Below are 20883 nucleotides of genomic sequence, written 5' to 3'. Positions count from 1 at the left end.
AAGTCTCCCCTCAAGAAAAGCCCAAGACCCAGCTTAATTCTATCAAACATTTAAAGAAGAACCAGTATCAATTCTTCCCAAATCTAAAAAAAATTGAAGAAGAGGAAATTCTTCCAAACTTATCCTATAGAGCCAGCATTACCTGGTACCCAAACCAGACAAGGACACACACTAGAGGCCAATATGGCTGATGAACATAAATGCAAAAATCCTCAAAAAAATACTAGCAAACTATTCAACTGTACATTGACAGATTCAATAACCATGAGCAAGTGGTACCATATTTTGACGTGTATAATGCACACTTTCTTGCCCAAAATTTTTGAGAAAAAATAAGGATGCAAATTATACATGGGTAGTACTAATTCTGCATCTATGTTTTAAATTCTTTTACTTATGCTTATGCAATTAAAGTGTAACTCTTTCTTGTACCGTAATATGTTTAAAAATAAATGCTAAAATTCCTTTATAACAGAAAAAAAGAAGTACTTGTATATAAACAAATTAAAAAGTTTGGGCCAAAATGTGGGTGTGCTATAATACACAAGAGTGCATTATACACAGCAAAATATAGCTAGGGATATAAGGATGGTTCAATATGCACAAATCAGTAACCATGATTAGTCAATAACGTCAACAGAATGAAGGACAAAAAGCATATGATAATCTCAATAGACATTGAAAAAACATTTGACAAAACAACCATTCATGATAAAAATTCTCAACAAGTTAGACAAAAGAACACACTTCAACATAAGACCAGAATATGTGACAAATCCATATCATATTGAACAGGGAAAAGTTGAAAGCTTCTAATATCTTCCCTACTGAGTGAAGAGTGCTTTACAAAGTCATACAGAATCTGGCTCCCACCACTTCTCCAATCTTGTGTTAAGATTTTTCCCTTTTCCACTACTCTATAGCCACACCAGCCAGTGTTCCATTCCAAGCATTTATCTTCTCCCCTGGTTTAATGCCCTTTATTTCTAGTAGTCTGTCATGTGTTTTCCTCTAAATTAATAAAGATTAGAAACTAGATCAAGTTTAAAGACTACTGGTGGAGACAAAAGATATTAGAGGATCATAATTGCATTTATGTTTCAATTTTTTCACAAAAAGAATATATTCTTAAAAATTAAATATACCCTACATATTCCATTTTATACAAGTTTTTAGTATTATACTGCTTAAGTAAAAATGAGCTATCAGTATATAAAACTGATTCAAGAAAACCACAATAAATAGCAACCAGGCTTCATGACTATCAATAAAACAGTACTCTAACTCATCAATGTAATTTAGAAAAAAAATTCTAGTAAAGAGAAAGAACAAAATCTAACTCAGTGGCGAAGCAAAATCAACAAATAACAAACTTAACTGGGAAGAAAGGTATCAAATAAGGTTCAACTCACGATAATGAAAAAGGAACTTCTAAGAAATATTTTATTTCATACAGCTAGTGGAATTTGGAAAGCAGAACCCAAGAAAGGAAAGAAAACAACTATATTACAAAATGTATAATTTTCAAGTATTCTCATAAATTATTCAATGAACTAGGTAATTTATAGCATCTGATAGAATTCTACACCTAAAGAAGGAGCTAGTCACTTATAATTTTTTAAAGCATTGGAAGAATGTTCATGTTTCACAATATACTGTATTATGATTTGTAGGTACTATTTATAAAATTTTGTACAGAATATTTTATAGCTTTAGCTCCAATTTCCTGTTTTCCCTATGTCTGATGAGTTTAGGGCCACTTTCAGGACATCCTGTATACATGATGGAATAATAGTCAGTTATAACATGTCTTTTTTTTTTTTTTTTGAGACAGAGTCTCAAGTTGTCGACCTGGGTAGAATGCTCTGGTGTCATAACTCATAGCAACCTCAAACTCTTGGGCTCAAGTGATTCTCTTGCCTCTGCCTCCCAAGTAGTTGGAATTACAGGCACCTGCCACAACACCCAGCTATTTTTTGGTTGCAGTTGTCACTGTTATTTTAGCTGGACCGGGTTTGAACCTGCCAGCCTCAGTGAATGTGGCCAGTGCCCTACCACTGAGCTATGGGCACTGCCTGAAATCATGTCTTTTGCAGCAACTTGGTTGGAACTAGAGGCCATTCATTATCTTCAGACTTAAGTAAAAGAGACACAGAAAGACAAATACCTCATGTTCTCATATATAAGTGGGAGCTAAATAAATTAATGTGTACACATGAAAGCAGAGTGTGGAATGAACAATGGAGACTTGGAGTACTGGGCCAGGGTGGATGATAGTTGCTTGGTGGGTACAGTATGCATTGGTCCAGTGATGGAGGCAGAGAAGACCTGCAGTACATCAATGTAACAAAACTGCACCTGTACTCCATGAATAAATACATTTAGACACAAGTGGTCATTTCAGTGGCCAAATTTTTTACTATAATAGTGAAAGCAGATCTACAATAAGCAAGAAGCCGCCAATGGATAGAGAAAAGAAGAGGTGGGGATGGAGGAGAGAATATACTAGTGGTCTACAAGACTTTGGTTCTAGAAGTCCATTATACCCTATATTTTCATGTGGCTTGGTTGTTCAGCCTCCCTAGTAATTTAACTATTTCAAATGTAGAGGTAGAGGAATAGGCTTTAGAAAAAAATATTTCAATTTTAATAGAAAAGCAAGCTTGACTTAATTCAAGACAAATCATTCCACCTTAGTAAGTCCTAAGCAAGGGGCAAAAAAAGAATAAGACATAATAAACCAGAAAACTACACTTAAACACAAAGAGATTTTTCTCTAAAGATATTTGATAAAGTCCTTAAGTTTCTATAAAATTCAAATTTGAATTAGAATCTAAGGCTTAACTTTTGTAAGATATTTTCCAATAAATTCAATTAATACTATTAACAGTAACACCCTCCAAATAGCATAAAAATGCATACCTTGCAAAAATTGTAGTAAGTTTTAATGACACTTAGGCATGGTGCCTAATACAGGGTTTCTTTTCTCATTAACATCTCTAATGTGACCAAACTGTTCACAGAAATATTTTCAAGTTACTTAAAAAAAAAACTTCAAACCTCTTCTCCTAACTTGGAAAATTCATACTAATGACAAAAATGACATCATGGCTATAAAGAAAAGGATAATGAATGATGTAATCAGTAATGAAGAATTCTTCAAACTCAGTCCTTGCTAGCTCTCTTACCTCCAGGATAGGGTAAAAAGATACTTACCAGTAGGCTTCATAGTCAAGAGACTAAAAACTGGTCAAGGAGTTAAGAGGTTTGGGATTTATCCCTGGATCCACCAATACCTTGCCCTGACCTCTGAGAAGTTGGTTTTTCTATATGCTAATTTCTCCATCTGTAAAACAGGGGGTAGAAGATGAACACTTGTTACCCTGTACATTAGTGAAATCTTTAATTGTTAACAAATTGAGCTACCTTTTAAGAAAATTAGGACATTTAGACACAATTATTTTGTTACTGGATTATCTCAGCATTAGAAGGTACCTTATAGTTAAGTACTACAGGTTTAATTTAACCAAGCCTCCTTATTCACAGAAATAAGAAATACAGATATTTGCTATATTTGGTCCCATGCAAATATACAACACAAATATAGTTTCCAACAAACCAGGTTAAGCCAAAAAAAAAATACTAAAAACTTATTAATATGGTGTTAACAGACTGAACTGTGTCCCTCCAGGATTTATATTGAAGTCCTTACTCCCCAAAGGACTGTATTAAAAGATAAGGTATTTAAGGAGGTAATTATGGTCAAATGAAGTTGTATGGGTGGGGCCTTAATATGACAGGACTGGTGTTGTTAAAAGAACAGGAAGAGACATGAGAGCTATCTCTCTATTGGCACAGAGAAAACCGCCAAGTGAGGATACAGAGAGAAGATGCCACCTGGAAGCTAAAGAGGGAAACCTAACCAGCAACTTGACCTTGGATTTCTGCCCTTCAGAACTTAAAGAATATAAATTTCTATTATTTAAGTCACTCGGTCTATGGAATTTTGGTAGCCTAAGTACAAGTCACAGGACAAACAAGACTGTAGCACTTCTTTCACAGTACATCACTTCGCCTAAAGAACTTTCATTCTTTCCTTCACCACTGTCTGAATGATGGTAAAGTAGAGAAAAACCAAAATAAAAGAATGCTGAATTTGAAGTTAAAATTTTATCCTGATTTGAATCTCAACTCTATTTTCCATTAAAGATTATTTTCCCTTTAAGACTTCAGGCAAGTGACTTAAAGGAACTGAACCTCAGTTTTCATAACAGTAAATGGGAATAATCCCTATGCTACTTATTTCACCGGACTGCTATAAAGTATAAATTAAAAAATGGATTTAACAGTGCACGATGTAGATAACAAGGATTATCATGGAAAAAATTGTTTCTACCTCCCTCACAGGGATAACTCAGACCCTGAGTAATATAACATACTTACAAAAAACCACACCATTACAGGACAGTGTGGCGCTGATCCCTATAATCCCAGCACTTTGGAAGACCCAAGCAGGGAAGATCACTTGAGGCCAGGAGTTCAAGACTAGCCTAGGCAACATAGTAAGACACTCTCTCTACAAAAAATTTTTTTTGCAGAGATGGGGTCTAGGAAGCTGAGGCAGGAGGACTGCTTGATCCCAGAAGTTTAAGGCTACAGTGAGCTAAGATTGTGCCAGAGCAAGATCATCTCTTAAAACAAAAACAAAATTACAACTTCCTGTTACTAGTTAGCCCCTGTGGATTCTACTGTTCACAGTTTGAGTGACTACTCTATAGAACATCTGCTAGAATTACTTCTATTTTGCTGCTTCTTCCTTTGGTTTCCTCTTACTGATGACTGAGGGGAATTGGAAATGCCTTTATTTATTCCCAAAAAATAGTAACTCTAACTCTTCGAGGATGATATGATCCTATACCTGGAAAACACCAGGGACTCAACTATAAAACTTTCAGAAGCGATCAAGGAATACAGAAGTATCTCAGGACAAAAATAAATCCTTAACAATTAGTGGCTTTTATATATATGCCAACCATACTCAAGCTGAAAATATAGTCAAGTACTGTACTCTATCCCTTTTACAGTAGTGCATGATGCAATGGTACATTTCAAAACTATTAAGAGGGCAGCGCCTTCAGAATGGGACAAGATTTTTGCAGGTTATGCTTCCAACAAAGGTCTGATAATTAGAATCCACAGAGAACTCAAACTAATCAATAAGAAAAGAACAAATGACCCCATTTCTATGTGGGCAAGAGATTTGAACAGAAACTTTTCTGAAGAAGACAGGCACATGGCCTACAAACACATGAAAAAATACTCATCATCATTAATCATCAGAGAAATGCAATTCAAAACCTCTTTGAGATATCATCTAACTCCAGCCCACATCACAAAATCCCAACGTGGATGCAGAGAGAACACTTCTACACTGCTGGTAAAAATTCAAGCTAATACAGCCCTTTTGGAAAGAAGTTTGGAGAACACACAAGGAACTAAAAGTAGACCTACCATTTGACCCTGCAATTCCTCTACTAGGTATATACCCAGATGATCAAAAATCATTTTACAACAAAGACATTTGCACCAGAATGTTTACTGCAGCCCAATTTATAATTGCCAAGTCATGGAAGCAGCCCAAGTGCCCATCAACCCATGAATGAATTAATATATTGTGATATATGTACACCGTGGAATACTATGCAGCCATAAAAAGATGGAGACTTCACATCTTTTATGTTTACCTGGATGGAGCTGGAACATATTCTTCTTAGTAAAGTATTTCAAGAATGGAAAAAAAGGTATCCAATGTACTCAATATTACTATGAAATCAATATATAATCACCTACACATTCATAGGAGTGGTAAAACATAACTATAGTCCAAAAAAAGGAAGGAAGAGGAGGGAGAAGGGAGGGTATTTGGTGAGACCTCACCTAATGTGCATAATTACATTTCAAAACTATAAAGAATAGAGTATAAAGAGATGGTTATGTTAATCAGTCTGATGTAAGCATTCCACATTGCTTATCAATTCAGCACATTGTACCTCATAAATGCATTAATGTACACAGTTATGACTTAATAAAGAAAACAAAACAAAACAAAAAAAGAATAACAAGAGTAACCCGAATCCTGAAAATGGATAATTAAACATTAAGAGGCACTGTAAGAGAACAATCTCTGTAATACTCTAGAAAATATGTCCTCTTTGACTTCTGAGAAAAGAGCATAAACATCTAAAGCAATGCTGTCCAGCAGAATTTTGTGTGATTACAGAAATATTCTCTATCCCTGTTATTCAATGGGTAGCCACTAGACGTATGTGGCTATTCGGCACTTGAAATATAGCTAGTACAACTGAGGAGCTGCATTATTAATTGTATTTGATTTTTAGTAAATTGGAATTTAATGATGCACATGTGGTAGAGTCTACTATATTGCACTGTGGATATCTAGAGAATGTAATGATTCTGCTATTTCTGGAAATCCTTGAAAAAAGGATAATATGTAATAGAAAAATCTACAAGGCTATGAAAGTATCATTTTAAAATGTAATAAACAATCACAACAGGCCTCCCTTTGAAACAAAGAAAAGCACAATTAAGATACTAAGAAAAAATTCAGTGATCAATTATCACATATATATTAATAAGAGTAATGGTTATTATTATAAACAATACACAGCTATCATTTTAAAAAACAATTTTTTAAAAATTTTTTTGAGAGACAAGGTCTTGCTCTGTCACTCAAGCTGGAATGAAAAGTATAATCATAGCTCACTGCAGCCCTGAACTCCTGGGCTCAAGTGATCTTCTGGCCTCAGCCTTCTGAATAGCTAGGATAACAGGTATATGTCATCACACCCAATTACATTTAAAAGGTTTACTATGTGCCAGATAATTGGGTTAAGTATTTTATTACACCATCTTGTCAAATCTTTACCATTTAGAATGAATCACTACCCCTTTTTACTAATAAGGAAATGATACTCAGATTGATCAGCTTTCTAAAGGTTATAGTCACTAGAAAAGCAAGGATTTAAACCCAAACTATGCTCTTAACTATACTGCTCCACCCCTTCCCATGATTACTCCCAAAAAAACTCATAAAAAGGAACCCAACAAACACTTCTAACATAAGACAGCTCAGCTTAAGGACAACTATAACCACATGTGAAAGCAGATATTCTACTCATTTTATTATAGTAAAAATTGAAGCACTGCTGCTTATTAGCCTGATCTGGACATTGAATAAGATTAGGCACAATGTGGGATTTAAAGAGGTAAAAATAGATCGAATGCAAGATGTCTATAGGTACCATTCTTTATTTGTAGAGCTCAGAACATGCAAAAGAAGCAATGCAAGCTTGCATGAACATATGAATATTGATAAGAGAGTGGGGCTGGAGTGAGACAATAGAGAAGAAGGAAATAGGAGAGAAGACTGTTTCCCCCAGAAATGGAAAACTGGAAAACAAAACAGATGCACCAAATGTACTTCTGAAAACCCATAAAGAAAGGAGAGAATTCTTTCAGTGTTAGATAAATGATAATCTTATGGCAATAGATATAGAGATTAAAATGGAAAAGCTGGAAGCAGAACATCTGCTCACTGTGGCCATAGAGGAAATTTCACCTATAGGGATGTGGGACACAAACAGGGACTAGTCTGGGATGTGCCAATGACTAGCCAACTCTCTCTTATTAGTGTATCTCAGCTGATTCTCTGCCCCTAGTTCTCCTTCATTTATTTTATTTTATGAGGAGTTAAGTAGGATGAGATGTAATATTCCTCTGGTATGTGATATCAGAAGGAGAGGGGGTGGAGAAGCAAACCAGGCAATCCCTTTCTCAAAGACAACAATAAATCCTGTCTCCTTCATGTAGCAGAACAATGAAGATGGAACAGATCTCTCCTTGGCAGCTGTCCCCGCTTTCTCTTACTTTGTAGTAACTACACATCTCTGTGTATCTAAATAAAGAGAAAAACCACAAAGGACACCAATATTTCCTTCAACAAGCAAGGCAGCTAGCAATGAATGGCTCATGAAAACCCAGAGGCCATGATCCCTTCATCCTACCAGTGGTCCTAGTAGACTTCAACTATGTATAATGTTTACCATTTATAGAGTCGTACAGAGGTTATGATATAAAGCATAAAAGAATTTGATCTTTTTTAGAATGCTCAAGAATTTGACTTTTTTAGAATGCTCTGGCTCATGCTTCCTGAACAGGGAAGAAGTTTAATGGTTTCCATGGTGCCACATCATATTTTCTGGCAGACACATATGGAGCTGATATCCTGAAATAAGTAATGTACCACTATCATCATCATTATTATTCCAGTCAGTATTTGAAATAAGTTGAGATGAGAGTCCTCAATGCTCCACTTTCTGCCAGTCAGAGCATGTCGGAGGTAGTGTTTTATGTTCAAATCTAGGTCCTATCTCCTGAACAAGATACAGACGCACAATCTCATTTAAAAGAAAGGTACAAGGAGAGAGAGGGTTTAAGAAACTAGGAAAATTCAACCAGGAGAAGAGGAGACTCAGGGGAAACATGAGAACTTTTGCAAAAATCTGGAGGGTTTTCACACAGGGGAGAGGTGAAATTTGCTCTACTTGTTCAATATTACCCCAAGGGAGAAAACTAGGACTAGTGGGTGAAAGCTATAGGTAAATGGTTTCCATCCATTACTAGGAAGAATTGTCTAGCAGTCAGAGGTATCCAAAAGAGAGAAAAGCTCTCTGGGAAGGACAGGTATGAATTTGCCCTCAATGAGGGTGTAGAAGCAGAGGGAAGACAACCTCGTATTAAAGACATTAAATCATTAGGAGAAAGGGGGAATTTGGACTGGGTAACCTTTAATGGTCCTTCCAAATCTGCAATACTGAATCCGTGTTCTGGTTTCATCAATAAATACAACACTGTGCAACTTCGGGTTTTGCAGCATGGATAGTATGTGTGTGTATAAAATATATACAACATCAACTTTCTCCCTGAAGGCTTACAGAAGTGTGATATGGGGGCAAAAGAAATCATCATCTACAGCATCATTACCATCTCTCTCCCTTCTCATCATCATTTCTCCCTTCTGCTTCTTCATCTACCACTTATTGGCAATGTGGTAGGTGCTTAACATACCTTATCTCTAAGGTCCCTCTTAAGTTCTATCATATTGTGAGTCTATGGGCAGCAGTGACAGAGCCGAGCTCAATTATTTCCTCTATACTGATTACAACATAATTTAGGAGATAGTCTGAAATCTCTTCCTTCTTTGAAATAATTAACAATGTGTGCTTGCTTTATTTTACCCAGTAAGCATAGTCTTGGAAGAGTTAGGTATAAATTGAAGTTTTTTAAAAAATGTAGTATATTTTGAGCACACCAGAATGGCTGGCTGGTCAAAATCAATTCTTTATAAAAATAAATCAATGTTCACTGAAAAACAATATGCTCCATAAATTTAGGTTTTATAATATTGGATTTTCTCTTATAATACTTTATTCTCCATTCAAGTTAACCATGTCAAAAGTTATATTGGAATCTTTTCTTTTGTGCATGCTAATCAATCTGCTGATATGTATATAGAACTACAGGTTTGGAAGAAAGGTTAAATGTTATTTAGTTTAGGGAAGGGGTGTCAGGGCCCAGGACTGGCCAGGTCTCGGGCCCAGCTTAGGTAGGTTCTGGACGCGGACCACTAAGCTACCTTGCTCAGGAACAGTTTCTCCTAGGTGCTTGAGGGTTATCTACTTTAGCTGGAGAGAGAGAGACAGAGTATCTTAGAGAGAGTAAAGGTCTTCTTAGAACAGATAGCGCTTAGTCTTTAGCAGAGCTTGGTAATCTTCAGCAGAGAGACGACATGCTGGCGTTCTGCAGGCAGGAGAGGAGACAGAGTCAGAGTAAGTGGATTCGTGATAGAATGCGCATGCCTCTTGACTGCCTTCTCTTCCAGCCTAATATAAGGCTGAGCTCCTGCTTCTCAACACCACAGGTGTAGAGACTGCCAATTCACCAATGCTCTCATCTCCCGAGCTCACTCATGCTTGTTAGACCCAAATCTCTCTCCATGCCCTTTTCACCACGGTGTTCCATTACAGGTATTTCTTATAACTCTCACTCCTCTTAGCCATAGGCTATACAGGCTGCTACAAAGGGGGAGGACAAATGGCAGAAGGAGGGAAGGGATTTGGCAGGATCTCACCTAATGTGAGAGTATACAGCACACCCTCTGGTGAGGGAGCTTTTATTAACTGGAACTTTACCTTGGACATGAGAACAACGTAATCTAAAATATGGTACCCTCGCATTAATTAAAAAAAAAAAGTTACTTAGCTTAATACTTCCTGCTCTGTCTCCAAACGCACAAAGTCTAGCCAATGCTTGAATCTTTTTTCTAACAATCCTACCAGGTCTGTGCTTATAATTCTAGTATGAAGATCTCTTACTTCCCTAGGAAGTTCCTTCCATACTTGGCAATGAATCTTGGCCTTGGGGTAATAATTCTCATTATTTTTCTATCTGAATAACACTGAGGAAATTCCAGCATGCTTTTGTCAATAAAATAGTTTCATATACAACCAAACTTTTAATAGAGGTTCTCTCTAGAGCAGCAGTTCTCAACCTGTGGATCGCGACCCACAGGAACTGTATTAAAGGGCCGCAGCATTAGGAAGGTTGAGAACCAGTGCTCTAGGGCAGCAGTCCCCAACTTCCTTGGCACCAGGAACCACTTTTGTAGATGACAATTATGGAGGACAATTTTTCCACTGACAAGGGGTGGAAGAAAGGGATAGAACAGGAGGTGGAGCTCAGGCGGTGAGTGGTGATGCAATACAGTTGAAGCTTCACTTACTTAGCTCCATAGCTCACCTCCTGGTGTGTAGAATGGTTCCAAACAGGCCATGGACCTTGCAGCAGAACCTTTTTGGCTACAGGGACCAGTTTGAGAAAGATAATTTTTCTACAGAAAGGGGTGAGAGGATGCAGGGTGTGGGAAGCACTAGTGTGCAGCCAGTTTGTAACAGGCCATGGACCATAAGGGGGCTAGAGACCAGCACTCTAGAGAGCAAGATGGTGATGGAAGTAGAAAATATGCCCTTCTCATTTGGTATATTTCTATTGGCAAAACGTGTATAGTGCGTATACATTACTTTAACATACATTAAAAATTGGTCCAAAGGGGTAAATGTTTACTACAGCAGTCATTCAGCACTGATCCAGAAACAGTCCCCTTAAAGGGGAAAAATAGAATGAGAAGGAATATAATGTGTATTATAATTTAACACCTCCACTAATTATAATACACTTGGGGTACAGAGGTGGGCACGTCTTTGTGTGGGATTTGAAGAACATTATTCTTCTTTTGTCTGTTCCTTTTCTCTTCATCCATGTTAGGCTAGTATACTTTCCAAGTACTTGGACTAAGTACCTTATTCCACGCTTTTTTTAACCAAGTATCTCCAGATTTCCTTTGCTCTATTAGAGGACTCCAGATGCCTGAGTTCTGCAGCCAGGGGCTTGGGTTCAGATTTAGTTTTATCTCTTTCTAGCTGTATAACCTTGGCCAAGTAACTCTAATCTTCTGTGCTTCAGTTTCCTCATCAGAAAAATAAGAATAATAACAGCAATTATCTCATTTAGTTATTGTGAGGATTGTTGACAGGATATGTACAGAGCACTCTGAACAGTACCTGACACACAGCAGGCACTCAGTTAATTTGTTTTGTTGTTTCCTTGTCCTTCATCTCATTCCTTATAGGAAACTATTTTACTATAGGTTGAAGGTGTTTACTTAACAATTTCTTTCCTGTAGATTTCTGTGTTCCCTCTTTCTAAATCCAAAGCATTCTTGACATTTTCTCTCTTCAACATAGCTCTCTGATAAACTGGATTAGAGTGAAATATTTTTTACCTAGCATATCTACTACCATCATGGCTGGTTTTCATGGCATTGTCAGGCATACTCATGCTGCACCAATTCATGTACCTCTTCTTTTCATCAATCAAAACCCATCTGTTAAAATGCAGGACTTAGCAAACTTTTTCTGTAAAGGGCCAGCCAGTAAGCATTTCAGTTTTATAGGACATACAGTCTGTCATATGAATAGCTGAGTTGCAATTACTCAACTCTGCCATAGTAGCATGAAGGCAACCACAGATAATATATTAACAAATGAACATGGCTACCTTCCAATAAAACTTTATTTATAAAAAACCAGGTAGCAGATAGGATTTGGCCTGTGGCCCATAAATTGCCAACCACTGACCTTGAGGAATCCTTCCCTAAATAACTCTACTGGGCTCTGATCATTCCACTATTCTACCTCAAGTATAGATTACATTGTTTTACATATGTTTGTATGTTTCCAGGTATTTTTATGTGGCCAGTCTCCCACCTGAAATATGTACAGATCCTTTAAGGAAAGAATATAGTTGTTATTTTATTCATTAAATAAAATATATATATGCCTAGTAACAAAATGTATCTAAGCCTAGTAGTAACATGTAATTAAAGACAGAAAGACAAATAAGTCCCAACTTATACTCACAAAGAACTTACAGATTAGTAAGAGAGATAGCAATTCAAATACACAGTCATGTGATTTTTGCAATAATAGAGATTTGTATACAAAGTGCTCTGGGAAAACAGAAGGGAATGATTAACTTTGCCTAGGGAGGTAAGGAAAGCTTTATAGAAGAGATACAGTTGAGCTGGGATTATTAGAAGAAACATGAATAGGTATTTTAGGCAATGAGAATATAGTACAAATGTGTCCTAAATTCTCTTCCTAATTACATGGAACCAAACATAGCAATGGAAATGAACAGTGTGTTTGGGCCACAGCTAACTATTTATTATAGATAGAAGAGTTAGGAGTAACCTATAGAGACAAATGACAAGAACTGGGGGAGAGTCAGGTAGGAGGCAACTTGTGAAGAACCTTGTTTGACAAAATAAGCCATACATCGAAAACTCTGTTATCATCCCAAAGATTATACATTAGACATTCAAGGTCAAGATCTAATTTACTAGGTTGGATGCTTTTTCATGGACTTTTACATACATAATTTCCAGTGTTCATATAGCTTTCATACTTAGGTCTACTACATTCTGATACTGAATTTGTGATGTAGTAAGGAGAGTAACATTTGCAAATGATCTGGGACTAGGTCTTAACAGTTCACAATTTTGAATAAGTCTCCTAACCCATCATTATTTCCATAAAACAGGATTAATAACAGTACCTACTTCACAAGATTACTGTGAAACGATATGAAATAATTATATTAGTACTCTGCAAACCATAAAGAGCCATGTAAATGACACACAGGATTTGTTAAAATTACAGGATAAGTTAGCAAGAAAGAGTAGGATTTTTTATTCATTCTAATTGTTTATTGTGACATATACATTCATACACAGCCTAATAGATGACAACTCTCTATGTCTATCATGTATAAATACAGGTTCTGAACTTTTCAAGGATCTGATTTTTTGTAAGGTATCATCAGCTAATATCAAATAGGAAATCATTCTTCCTTAGCATGATAAAGAAATTTAAAAGCAAAAGATAGGAAATTTAAAAAAAAAAGAAATATAGGGTGGTGCCTGTGGCTCTGTGGGTGGGGCGCCGGCCCCATATACCAAGGGTGTTGGGTTCAAACCCAGCCCCGGCCAAACTGAGCAAGAAAATAGCCAGGCATTGTGGCGGGTGCCTGTGGTCCCAGCTACTCAGGAGGCTGAGGCAAGAGAATCGCCTAAGCCCAGGAGCTGGAGGTTGCTGTGAGCTATGACATCATAGCACTCTACTGAGGTTAATAACTGAAACTCTGTTTCAAGAAAAAAAAAAAGAAAAAATATAAGCTATTGTAGATCAAAGGAGACATATAGTGAAATTAGCTTTTTATCAGAGAAAGTCAGCAGGCTGGATACCCATACAGGGCTGCCCAAGGCAGCAATTTGTTTGAATTTCCAGTTTCTAAAATCATTCTCTCAACTTTGTGGGCTCAGAACTCTGATTCTGTTAAACATGGAACATATTCTTGAGGGCAGAACTCTAGGAAACTAAATAATGCTGGATAAACTAGAGTGCTAATTTACTAATTTACTGTAAGAAACATAACTGCCATGTGTGACCTAAAATATTCATTGGTGCATGACCACAGACATTCAACCTAAAGCTACATCTACGCAGAAATCCAAATGAGAACCAGAAAATATTTTTCAGCAATGAAGAGCCAGAGTTACTTGTCTAACTCAGAGGTTGGCAAACTTATTCTAGAAAGGTCAGACAGTAAATATTTTTAGCTTAGCAGGCCATGTGGTCTCTGCTGAAATGTGAAAGTAGCCATAGACCAGGGGTGTTCAACCCATAGCCCTAGGCCATATGTGGCCCAGGATGGCTGTCAATGTGCCCCAACACAAAAATTGTAAATGTACTTAAAACGTTATGAGTTTTTTTGGTGGAACTCGATTGCATGGTTCTTGAGTATGAATTCGGCAGATGACAATGTCACGTTGCAATGTCATGTAAAATAAACATACATATGAGAAATGGAACCAGGCAAGGTTGTCCTCTGTTGCCATTACGATTCAACATTGTGCTGGAAGTTCTAGCCAATACAATTAGGCAAGACAAGGAAATAAAAGGCATCGAAATGGGAGCAGCGAGGTCAAACTCTCCCTCTTTGCTGACAATATGATCTTAGAGAACCCCAAAGACTCAACCACAAGACTCCTGGAAGTCACCAAAAAATACAGTAATGTCTCAGGATAAAAAATCAATGGCCACAAGTCAGTAGCCTTCGTATACACCAATAACAGCCAAGATGAGAGGCTAATTAAGAATACAATTCCTAGCTCGGCGCCTGTGGCTCAAGCGGCTAAGGCACCAGCCATATACACCTAAGGTGGCGGGTTCGAATCCCCAGCCCAGGCCCCCCAAAAAACAATGATGGCTGCAACCAAAAAATGGCCGGCCGTTGTGGCGGGCGCCTGTAGTCCCAGCTACTTGGGAAGCTGAGGCAGGAGACTTGCTTGAGCCCAGGAGTTGGAGGTTGCTGTGAGCTGTGATGCCATAGCACTTGCTCTGTCTTAAAAAAAAAAAAAAGAATACAATTCCTTTCACCATAGCCCCAAAGAAAATGAAATACCTAGGAATATACCTAACAAAGGAGGTAAAGGACCTCTATAAAGAAAATTATAAAATCCTAAGAAAGGAAATAGCAGAGGATAGTAACAAATGGAAGAACATACCATGTTCACGGCTGGAAAGAATTAACATTGTTAAAATGTCCATACTTCGCAAAGCGATCTATCAATTTAATGCTGTCCCTATTAAAATACCAACATACTACTTTCAAGACTTGGAAAAAATGATTCTGGTTTCGTATGGAACCAGAAAAAGCCTTGTATAGCTAAGGTAGTTCTTAGTAATAAAAACAAAGTGGGGGGCATCACCATACCATATTTTAGGCTGTACTACAAGGCCATAGTGGTCAAGACAGCAGGGTACTGGCACAAAAATAGAGACACAGACATTTGGAATCGAATAGAAAACCTAGATAATGAAACTAACATCTTTTAACCACCTAATCTTCAATAAACCAAACAAGAACATACTCTGGGAGAAAGACTCCCTATTTAATAAATGGTGTGGGGAGAACTGGATATCCACATGTGAAAGATTGAAACTGGACCTGCACCTTTTCCCACTCATGAAAATTGATTCAAGATGGACTTAAAGGACTTAAATTTAAGGCATGAAACAATAAAAATCCTCAAAGAAAGCATAGGAAAAACACTGGAAGATACCGGCCTGGGGAAAGACTTTATAAAGAAGACTTCCATGGCAATTGCAACAACAAAAATAAACAAATGGGACTTAATTAAACTGAAAAACTTCTGTACAGCTAAGGAGACAACAACCAAAGCAAACAGACAAAACTGCACAATGGGAAAGGATATTTGCATATTTTGAATCAGACAAAAGCTTGACAAATAGGATCTACAGAGAACTCAAATTAATCCACATGAAAAAAGCCAACAATCCCATGTATCATTGGGGAAGTGAGATGAATAGAACCTGCTCTAAAGAAGACAACTGAATGGCTAGCAAACATATGAAAAAAATGCTCATTATCCGTAATTATTAGAGAAATGCAAATCAAAACCACCCTGAGATATCATCTAACCCCAGCGAGAATGGCCTACATCACAAAATCTCAAAACTGCAGATGCTGGCGTGGATGTGGAGAGAAAGGAACACTTTTACACTGCTGGTGGGACTGCAAACTAATACAACTTTTTTGGAATGAAGTATGGAGAATCCTCAAAGAACTCAAGCTGGATATCCCATTTGATCCTGCAATCCCACTACTGAGCATCTACCCAGAATGAAAAAAATCCTTTTATCATAGGACACTTGCACTAAGACTGTCACAGTGCAATTTACAGTAGCCAAAATGTGGAAACAGCCTAAATGCCGCCCACCCAGGAATGGATTAACAAATTGTGGTATATGTATACCATGGAATACTATTCAGCCATTAATAAATGGAGACTTTCTAGCCTTTGTATTAACTTGGATGGAAGTGGAACAAATTATTCTTAGTAAAGCATCACAAGAATGGAGAAGTATAAATGCTATATGTTCAATTTTGATATGAAGACAATTAATGACAATTAATGACATGGTGGGGGAAAGGGAGAGCAGAGAGAGAGAGGAGGAGGAGGGTGGGGGAAAGGAAGAGCAGAGAGATGGAAGGAGGGGTAAAGGGGTCTCGGTGTGTGGGGTCTTGGTGTGTGATACACCTTTTGGGGGCAAGGCACAATTGTTAGGGACTATACCTAACAAATGCAATCAGTGTAACCTGGTTTCTTGTACCCTAAATGAATCCCCAACAATTAAAAGAAAAAAGAAATATACATATATATTCTTGCCATTTGTATGTATGCATAGCTTCAGTTTTTCAGTGGTTTGAGGCTTCTAGTGTGTTATCTTCCAAGCACAGTCAAATTGACACCATCAGATGCTACATGTGCTCGTGGTGAGGCAGCGATTAACAACATTTCAACTTACCATTGCAATGTCAGGTATTTAATGTTATTTAGAAGTCAGGTAAGCATTCTTATTTAATTATTAAGGGTAATTTCATACTTTTGGTGGCACCTTACACATGGCCTGCCACATTGTACAACTGGCTCTCCACCACACTCTCCCTACATCAGCAGTTGACATGTGGAAGAACCTAAACCTTGCTTTCTATTTTCTTATCAATTAATTTTTATAATAAAAGTAAATATAGTCACTAATCTATTATTTTTAAATCCCAGTATGGCTTCCACAATGTCTCAAAAGAAAATAGAACCCCCTTTCTAACACCAAAAAGAAAAATTATGGATGAATGAAGATTGTTGAATGAGAAGTGGACAGATGACTACTTTTTTCAACTTTTCTTTTGTCAAGGCAAATAGTAAGACACTCTGCTTAATTTGCAAGGAATCTGTGCAAGTTTTCAAAGACTGTAATTTTAAAAAGGCATTACATGCAACAACATACTGCCAATTTGATGCGTCTGAAGGTTTGTGCTGTAAGGACAAAACAGCAACTAAAGAAAAGCCTATCTTCTGCACACACACACACAAAAAAAAATTATTTTTTGGCCAGGGCTGGGTTTGAACCCACCACCTCTGGCATATGGGGCTAGCACCGTACCCTTCTGAGCCACAGGCATCACCCTCAAAAAATTTTTTAAAGTTACAACTCAGATTCCACTGTAAAAACTAGTTATGTGATAGCAAATTTAATAGCAAAATAATTAAAATGAACAGTAGATGGTGAATTTGTTAAGCAATGTATGGAAAGGATGGCATATATAACTTGCCCTGAAAAAATGGGAATAACTCTAAAATCAGCTTGTCTTATCAGACTATAGCCAAACTGAAGAAATGGAAAATCTATCAAAAGAAGTTTGGAGAAGAAAGCTGCTAATTTTAAATTTTATGCTTTGGTGATAGATGATAGCACTGATGCTACAAGTACGGCTGAACATGCCATTTTTATCAGAGGTATTGATGACAAATATGTCACCGAAGAAATGGCTTCTTGTGCCATTAAAAGACAAAACTAAATGAAGAGATTCATATGAAGCAGTAAAAAATATATTATGGTTATTTTCTTTGTCCAATGTCAACATATCTGGTATAGTTACTGACAGTGTCCCAGCGATGACAAGTAAAAGGACTTACAAAATTAATATAAGACAATGCAATTACTGCCCAGAACTCATGTTTGATGAAGTACCACTGTATACTACATCAAAAAAATGTATGCGCAAAAGCTTTAACAATGAATAACATCATGCAAATCATCATCTAGACTATGAATTCATAAGGGCCACAAGATTAAATTTATCATCACCAATTCCAAGAATTCCTTAAAAGTTGTGATGCTGACTATGGTGACACCATTTACTTTTCAGAAAATAGCCAAGTTAAGACCAAATGTTGAAAATGATCTATGGTTTATAACATGTTATCAAGTCATTTATGTTATCAAAAACCAAATTTGTGCCAGAACTTGACAATAAAAACTGGCTTACAGATTTAGCATTTTTAGTGGATGTAACTCCTCATGTAAATGAGTTAAACATGTGTATTCAAGGTGAAAACCAATTATCAGTACAGTGTTTCAAATCATAACAGCGTTCCAAATGAAAGTGAAATTATGGCAAACTCAAGTTAAGGCAAATAATATTTATCCATTTCGACATGTTGGATAAATACAATCCTGTGAACAATGAAAAATACGCAGCCTTTCTTTTTTTTTCTTTTTTTTTTTTTTTTTTGAGACAGAGCCTCAAGCTGTCCCTCTGGGTAGAGTGCTGTGGCATCACAGTTCATAACAACCTCCAACTCCTGGGCTCAAGCAAGTCTCCTGCCTCAGCCTCCCAAGTAGCGGGGACCACAGCACCCGCCGCAATGCCCAGCTATTTTTTGGTTGTAGCCGTCATTGCAGGCCTGGGCTGGATTCGAACCCGCCACCTTAGGTGTATGTGGCTGGAGCCTTAGCCACTTGTGCCACAGGCGCCGAGCCCAGCCTTGCTTTTCAATTTGATACAACAATTTGAAAACAGATTTCAAGATTTCCGACAAAAAAAAAAAAAAATTGGTGCATTTTAGACTCCATTTTCAGTTGACATAAATATGTTACCTGCAATTTTTCAAATGGAATGCACAGAGCTGCAATCTGACACTCAACTTGAAGAAAAAACTTTTACTTTTTTTTTTTTTTTTTGAGACAGGGTCTCACTATGTTGCCTTCAGTAGGGTGCTGTAGTGTCACAGCTCACAGCAACCTCAAATTCTTGGACTTAAGTGATTCTCTTGCCTCTGCTTCCCAAGTAGTGGGGACTACAGGTGCCTGCCACAACACCTGGCTATTTTTTGGGTGCAACTGTCATTGTTGTTTAGCAGGCCCAGGCTGGGCTCAAACCCACCAGCTTCGGTATATGTGGCTGGCGCCCTACTGGCTGAGCTATGGCACTGAGCAGAGAAAAATCTTTTACTTTTATAATAAAAATAGTCAAAAATCCAAACATGTTTTTATTACTTAGATAAGTCTATTTTCAGTATTAGTGATCACATACTTGGGATCTGCTCAATGATTTTAAATGAACGGGCTGCTGTATAATTAGAAGTATTATGTGAGGACCTTTTTTCTTGTCTATAGTGGCTATCACAAAAATTATGCCCAGATGTTTTTTTCTTTTTTTTTGCTCATCAGCTTACGTTAGTGTTTGTGTATTTAACATGTGGCCCAAGACATCTCTTCTTTCAGTGTGGCCCAAAGAAGCCAAAAGGCTGGATACCCCTGCCATAAACAATACAGAAAAGAATGGGTCAGCTGTGTTCCAATAAAACTTTAATGTCAAAATGGGCAACAGCCGTTATGAATGCAAAAATCCTCTAAAATTACTAAAACCAAATCTGACAGCACAGTAAATGGATTATTATACACAATTACCAAAGAGGGTTTATTCCCAGAATACGACAATGGTTCACCATATGAAAATCAATGTTATATTGTGCACAAATATAATAAAGCTTAAAAACCACATGATAATTACAGGGTAATTTCAATGAACATAGAGACAGCATTTGACAAAACTTATCAAGTTTTCACAATAAGAACACTCAATAAACCTAGAAGGGAACTGCTTCAATGTAATAAAGGTCATATATGCAAAACCCACAGCTAACATATTCAGTGATGAAAAACAGAAACCCTTTCCCCTGAGATTACTAACAAGACAAGGCTGCCTACTTTCACTACTTCCATTTAACAAAGTACTGTAATTTCTACCTTAAGAATTAGTCAAAAACCAGGAATTAAAGACATTCAGATTTGAAAGGAAGAAGTAAAATGATCTCTTTTTGCAGATAATACAGGGTTGTCCATAAAGTCCATGAGCAGTTTAAAATGGACAACTTGCACACAAACTTTATGGATATCCTATATAATCTTATATATAGAAAACCCTAAAAATTCCACAAAAAAAGCTGTTAGAGCTAGCAAATGAATTCAGACAAGTTGTAGGATACAATGTCAACTCATAAAATCAATTGCATTTTTATATACTAGCAAGAGAGTCTGAAAAGAAAATTGAGAAAATAATTCCATTTATAATAGTTATCAACAAGAATAAAATACTTAAGGGAGACGCCTGTGGCTCAGTGGGTAGGGCGCCGGCCCCATATACCGAGGGTGGCGGGTTCAAACCCAGCCCCGGCCAAACTGCAACAAAAAATAGCCAGGCATTGTGGCGGGCGCCTGTAGTCCCAGCTACCTGGGAGGCTGAGGCAGAAGAATC

At 37.2% G+C, this 20883-nt stretch overlaps 1 protein-coding gene across 10 annotated transcripts in view; it reads right to left on the bottom strand.

The window, feature by feature from the left end:
- The window catches only part of SCMH1 (Scm polycomb group protein homolog 1), a 198641-nt gene that overhangs the window by 141359 nt on the left and 36399 nt on the right, over positions 1–20883 (bottom strand). For 9 of the 10 annotated variants that reach the window (XM_023518672.1, XM_023518679.1, XM_023518677.1 and 6 more), the window contains exon 2: positions 3217–3346. Coding sequence is in view for 2 of the 10 variants with exons in the window: in XM_023518670.1 (XP_023374438.1) it covers positions 3217–3229 (13 nt within the window). In the remaining 8 variants the exon portion in view is untranslated. Of the gene's footprint in view, positions 1–3216; positions 3347–20883 lie in introns of those variants that run through there. The other variant, XM_023518675.1, reaches the window with a different exon arrangement.

Source organism: Otolemur garnettii, unplaced genomic scaffold (assembly GCF_000181295.1).
Source record: "Otolemur garnettii isolate 467f Iridium unplaced genomic scaffold, OtoGar3 scaffold00144, whole genome shotgun sequence".
In the NCBI taxonomy this organism is placed as follows: domain Eukaryota; kingdom Metazoa; phylum Chordata; class Mammalia; order Primates; family Galagidae; genus Otolemur; species Otolemur garnettii.
Note: the sequence above shows the minus strand (reverse complement) of the source record. Positions and strands in the feature narration are given on the sequence as shown.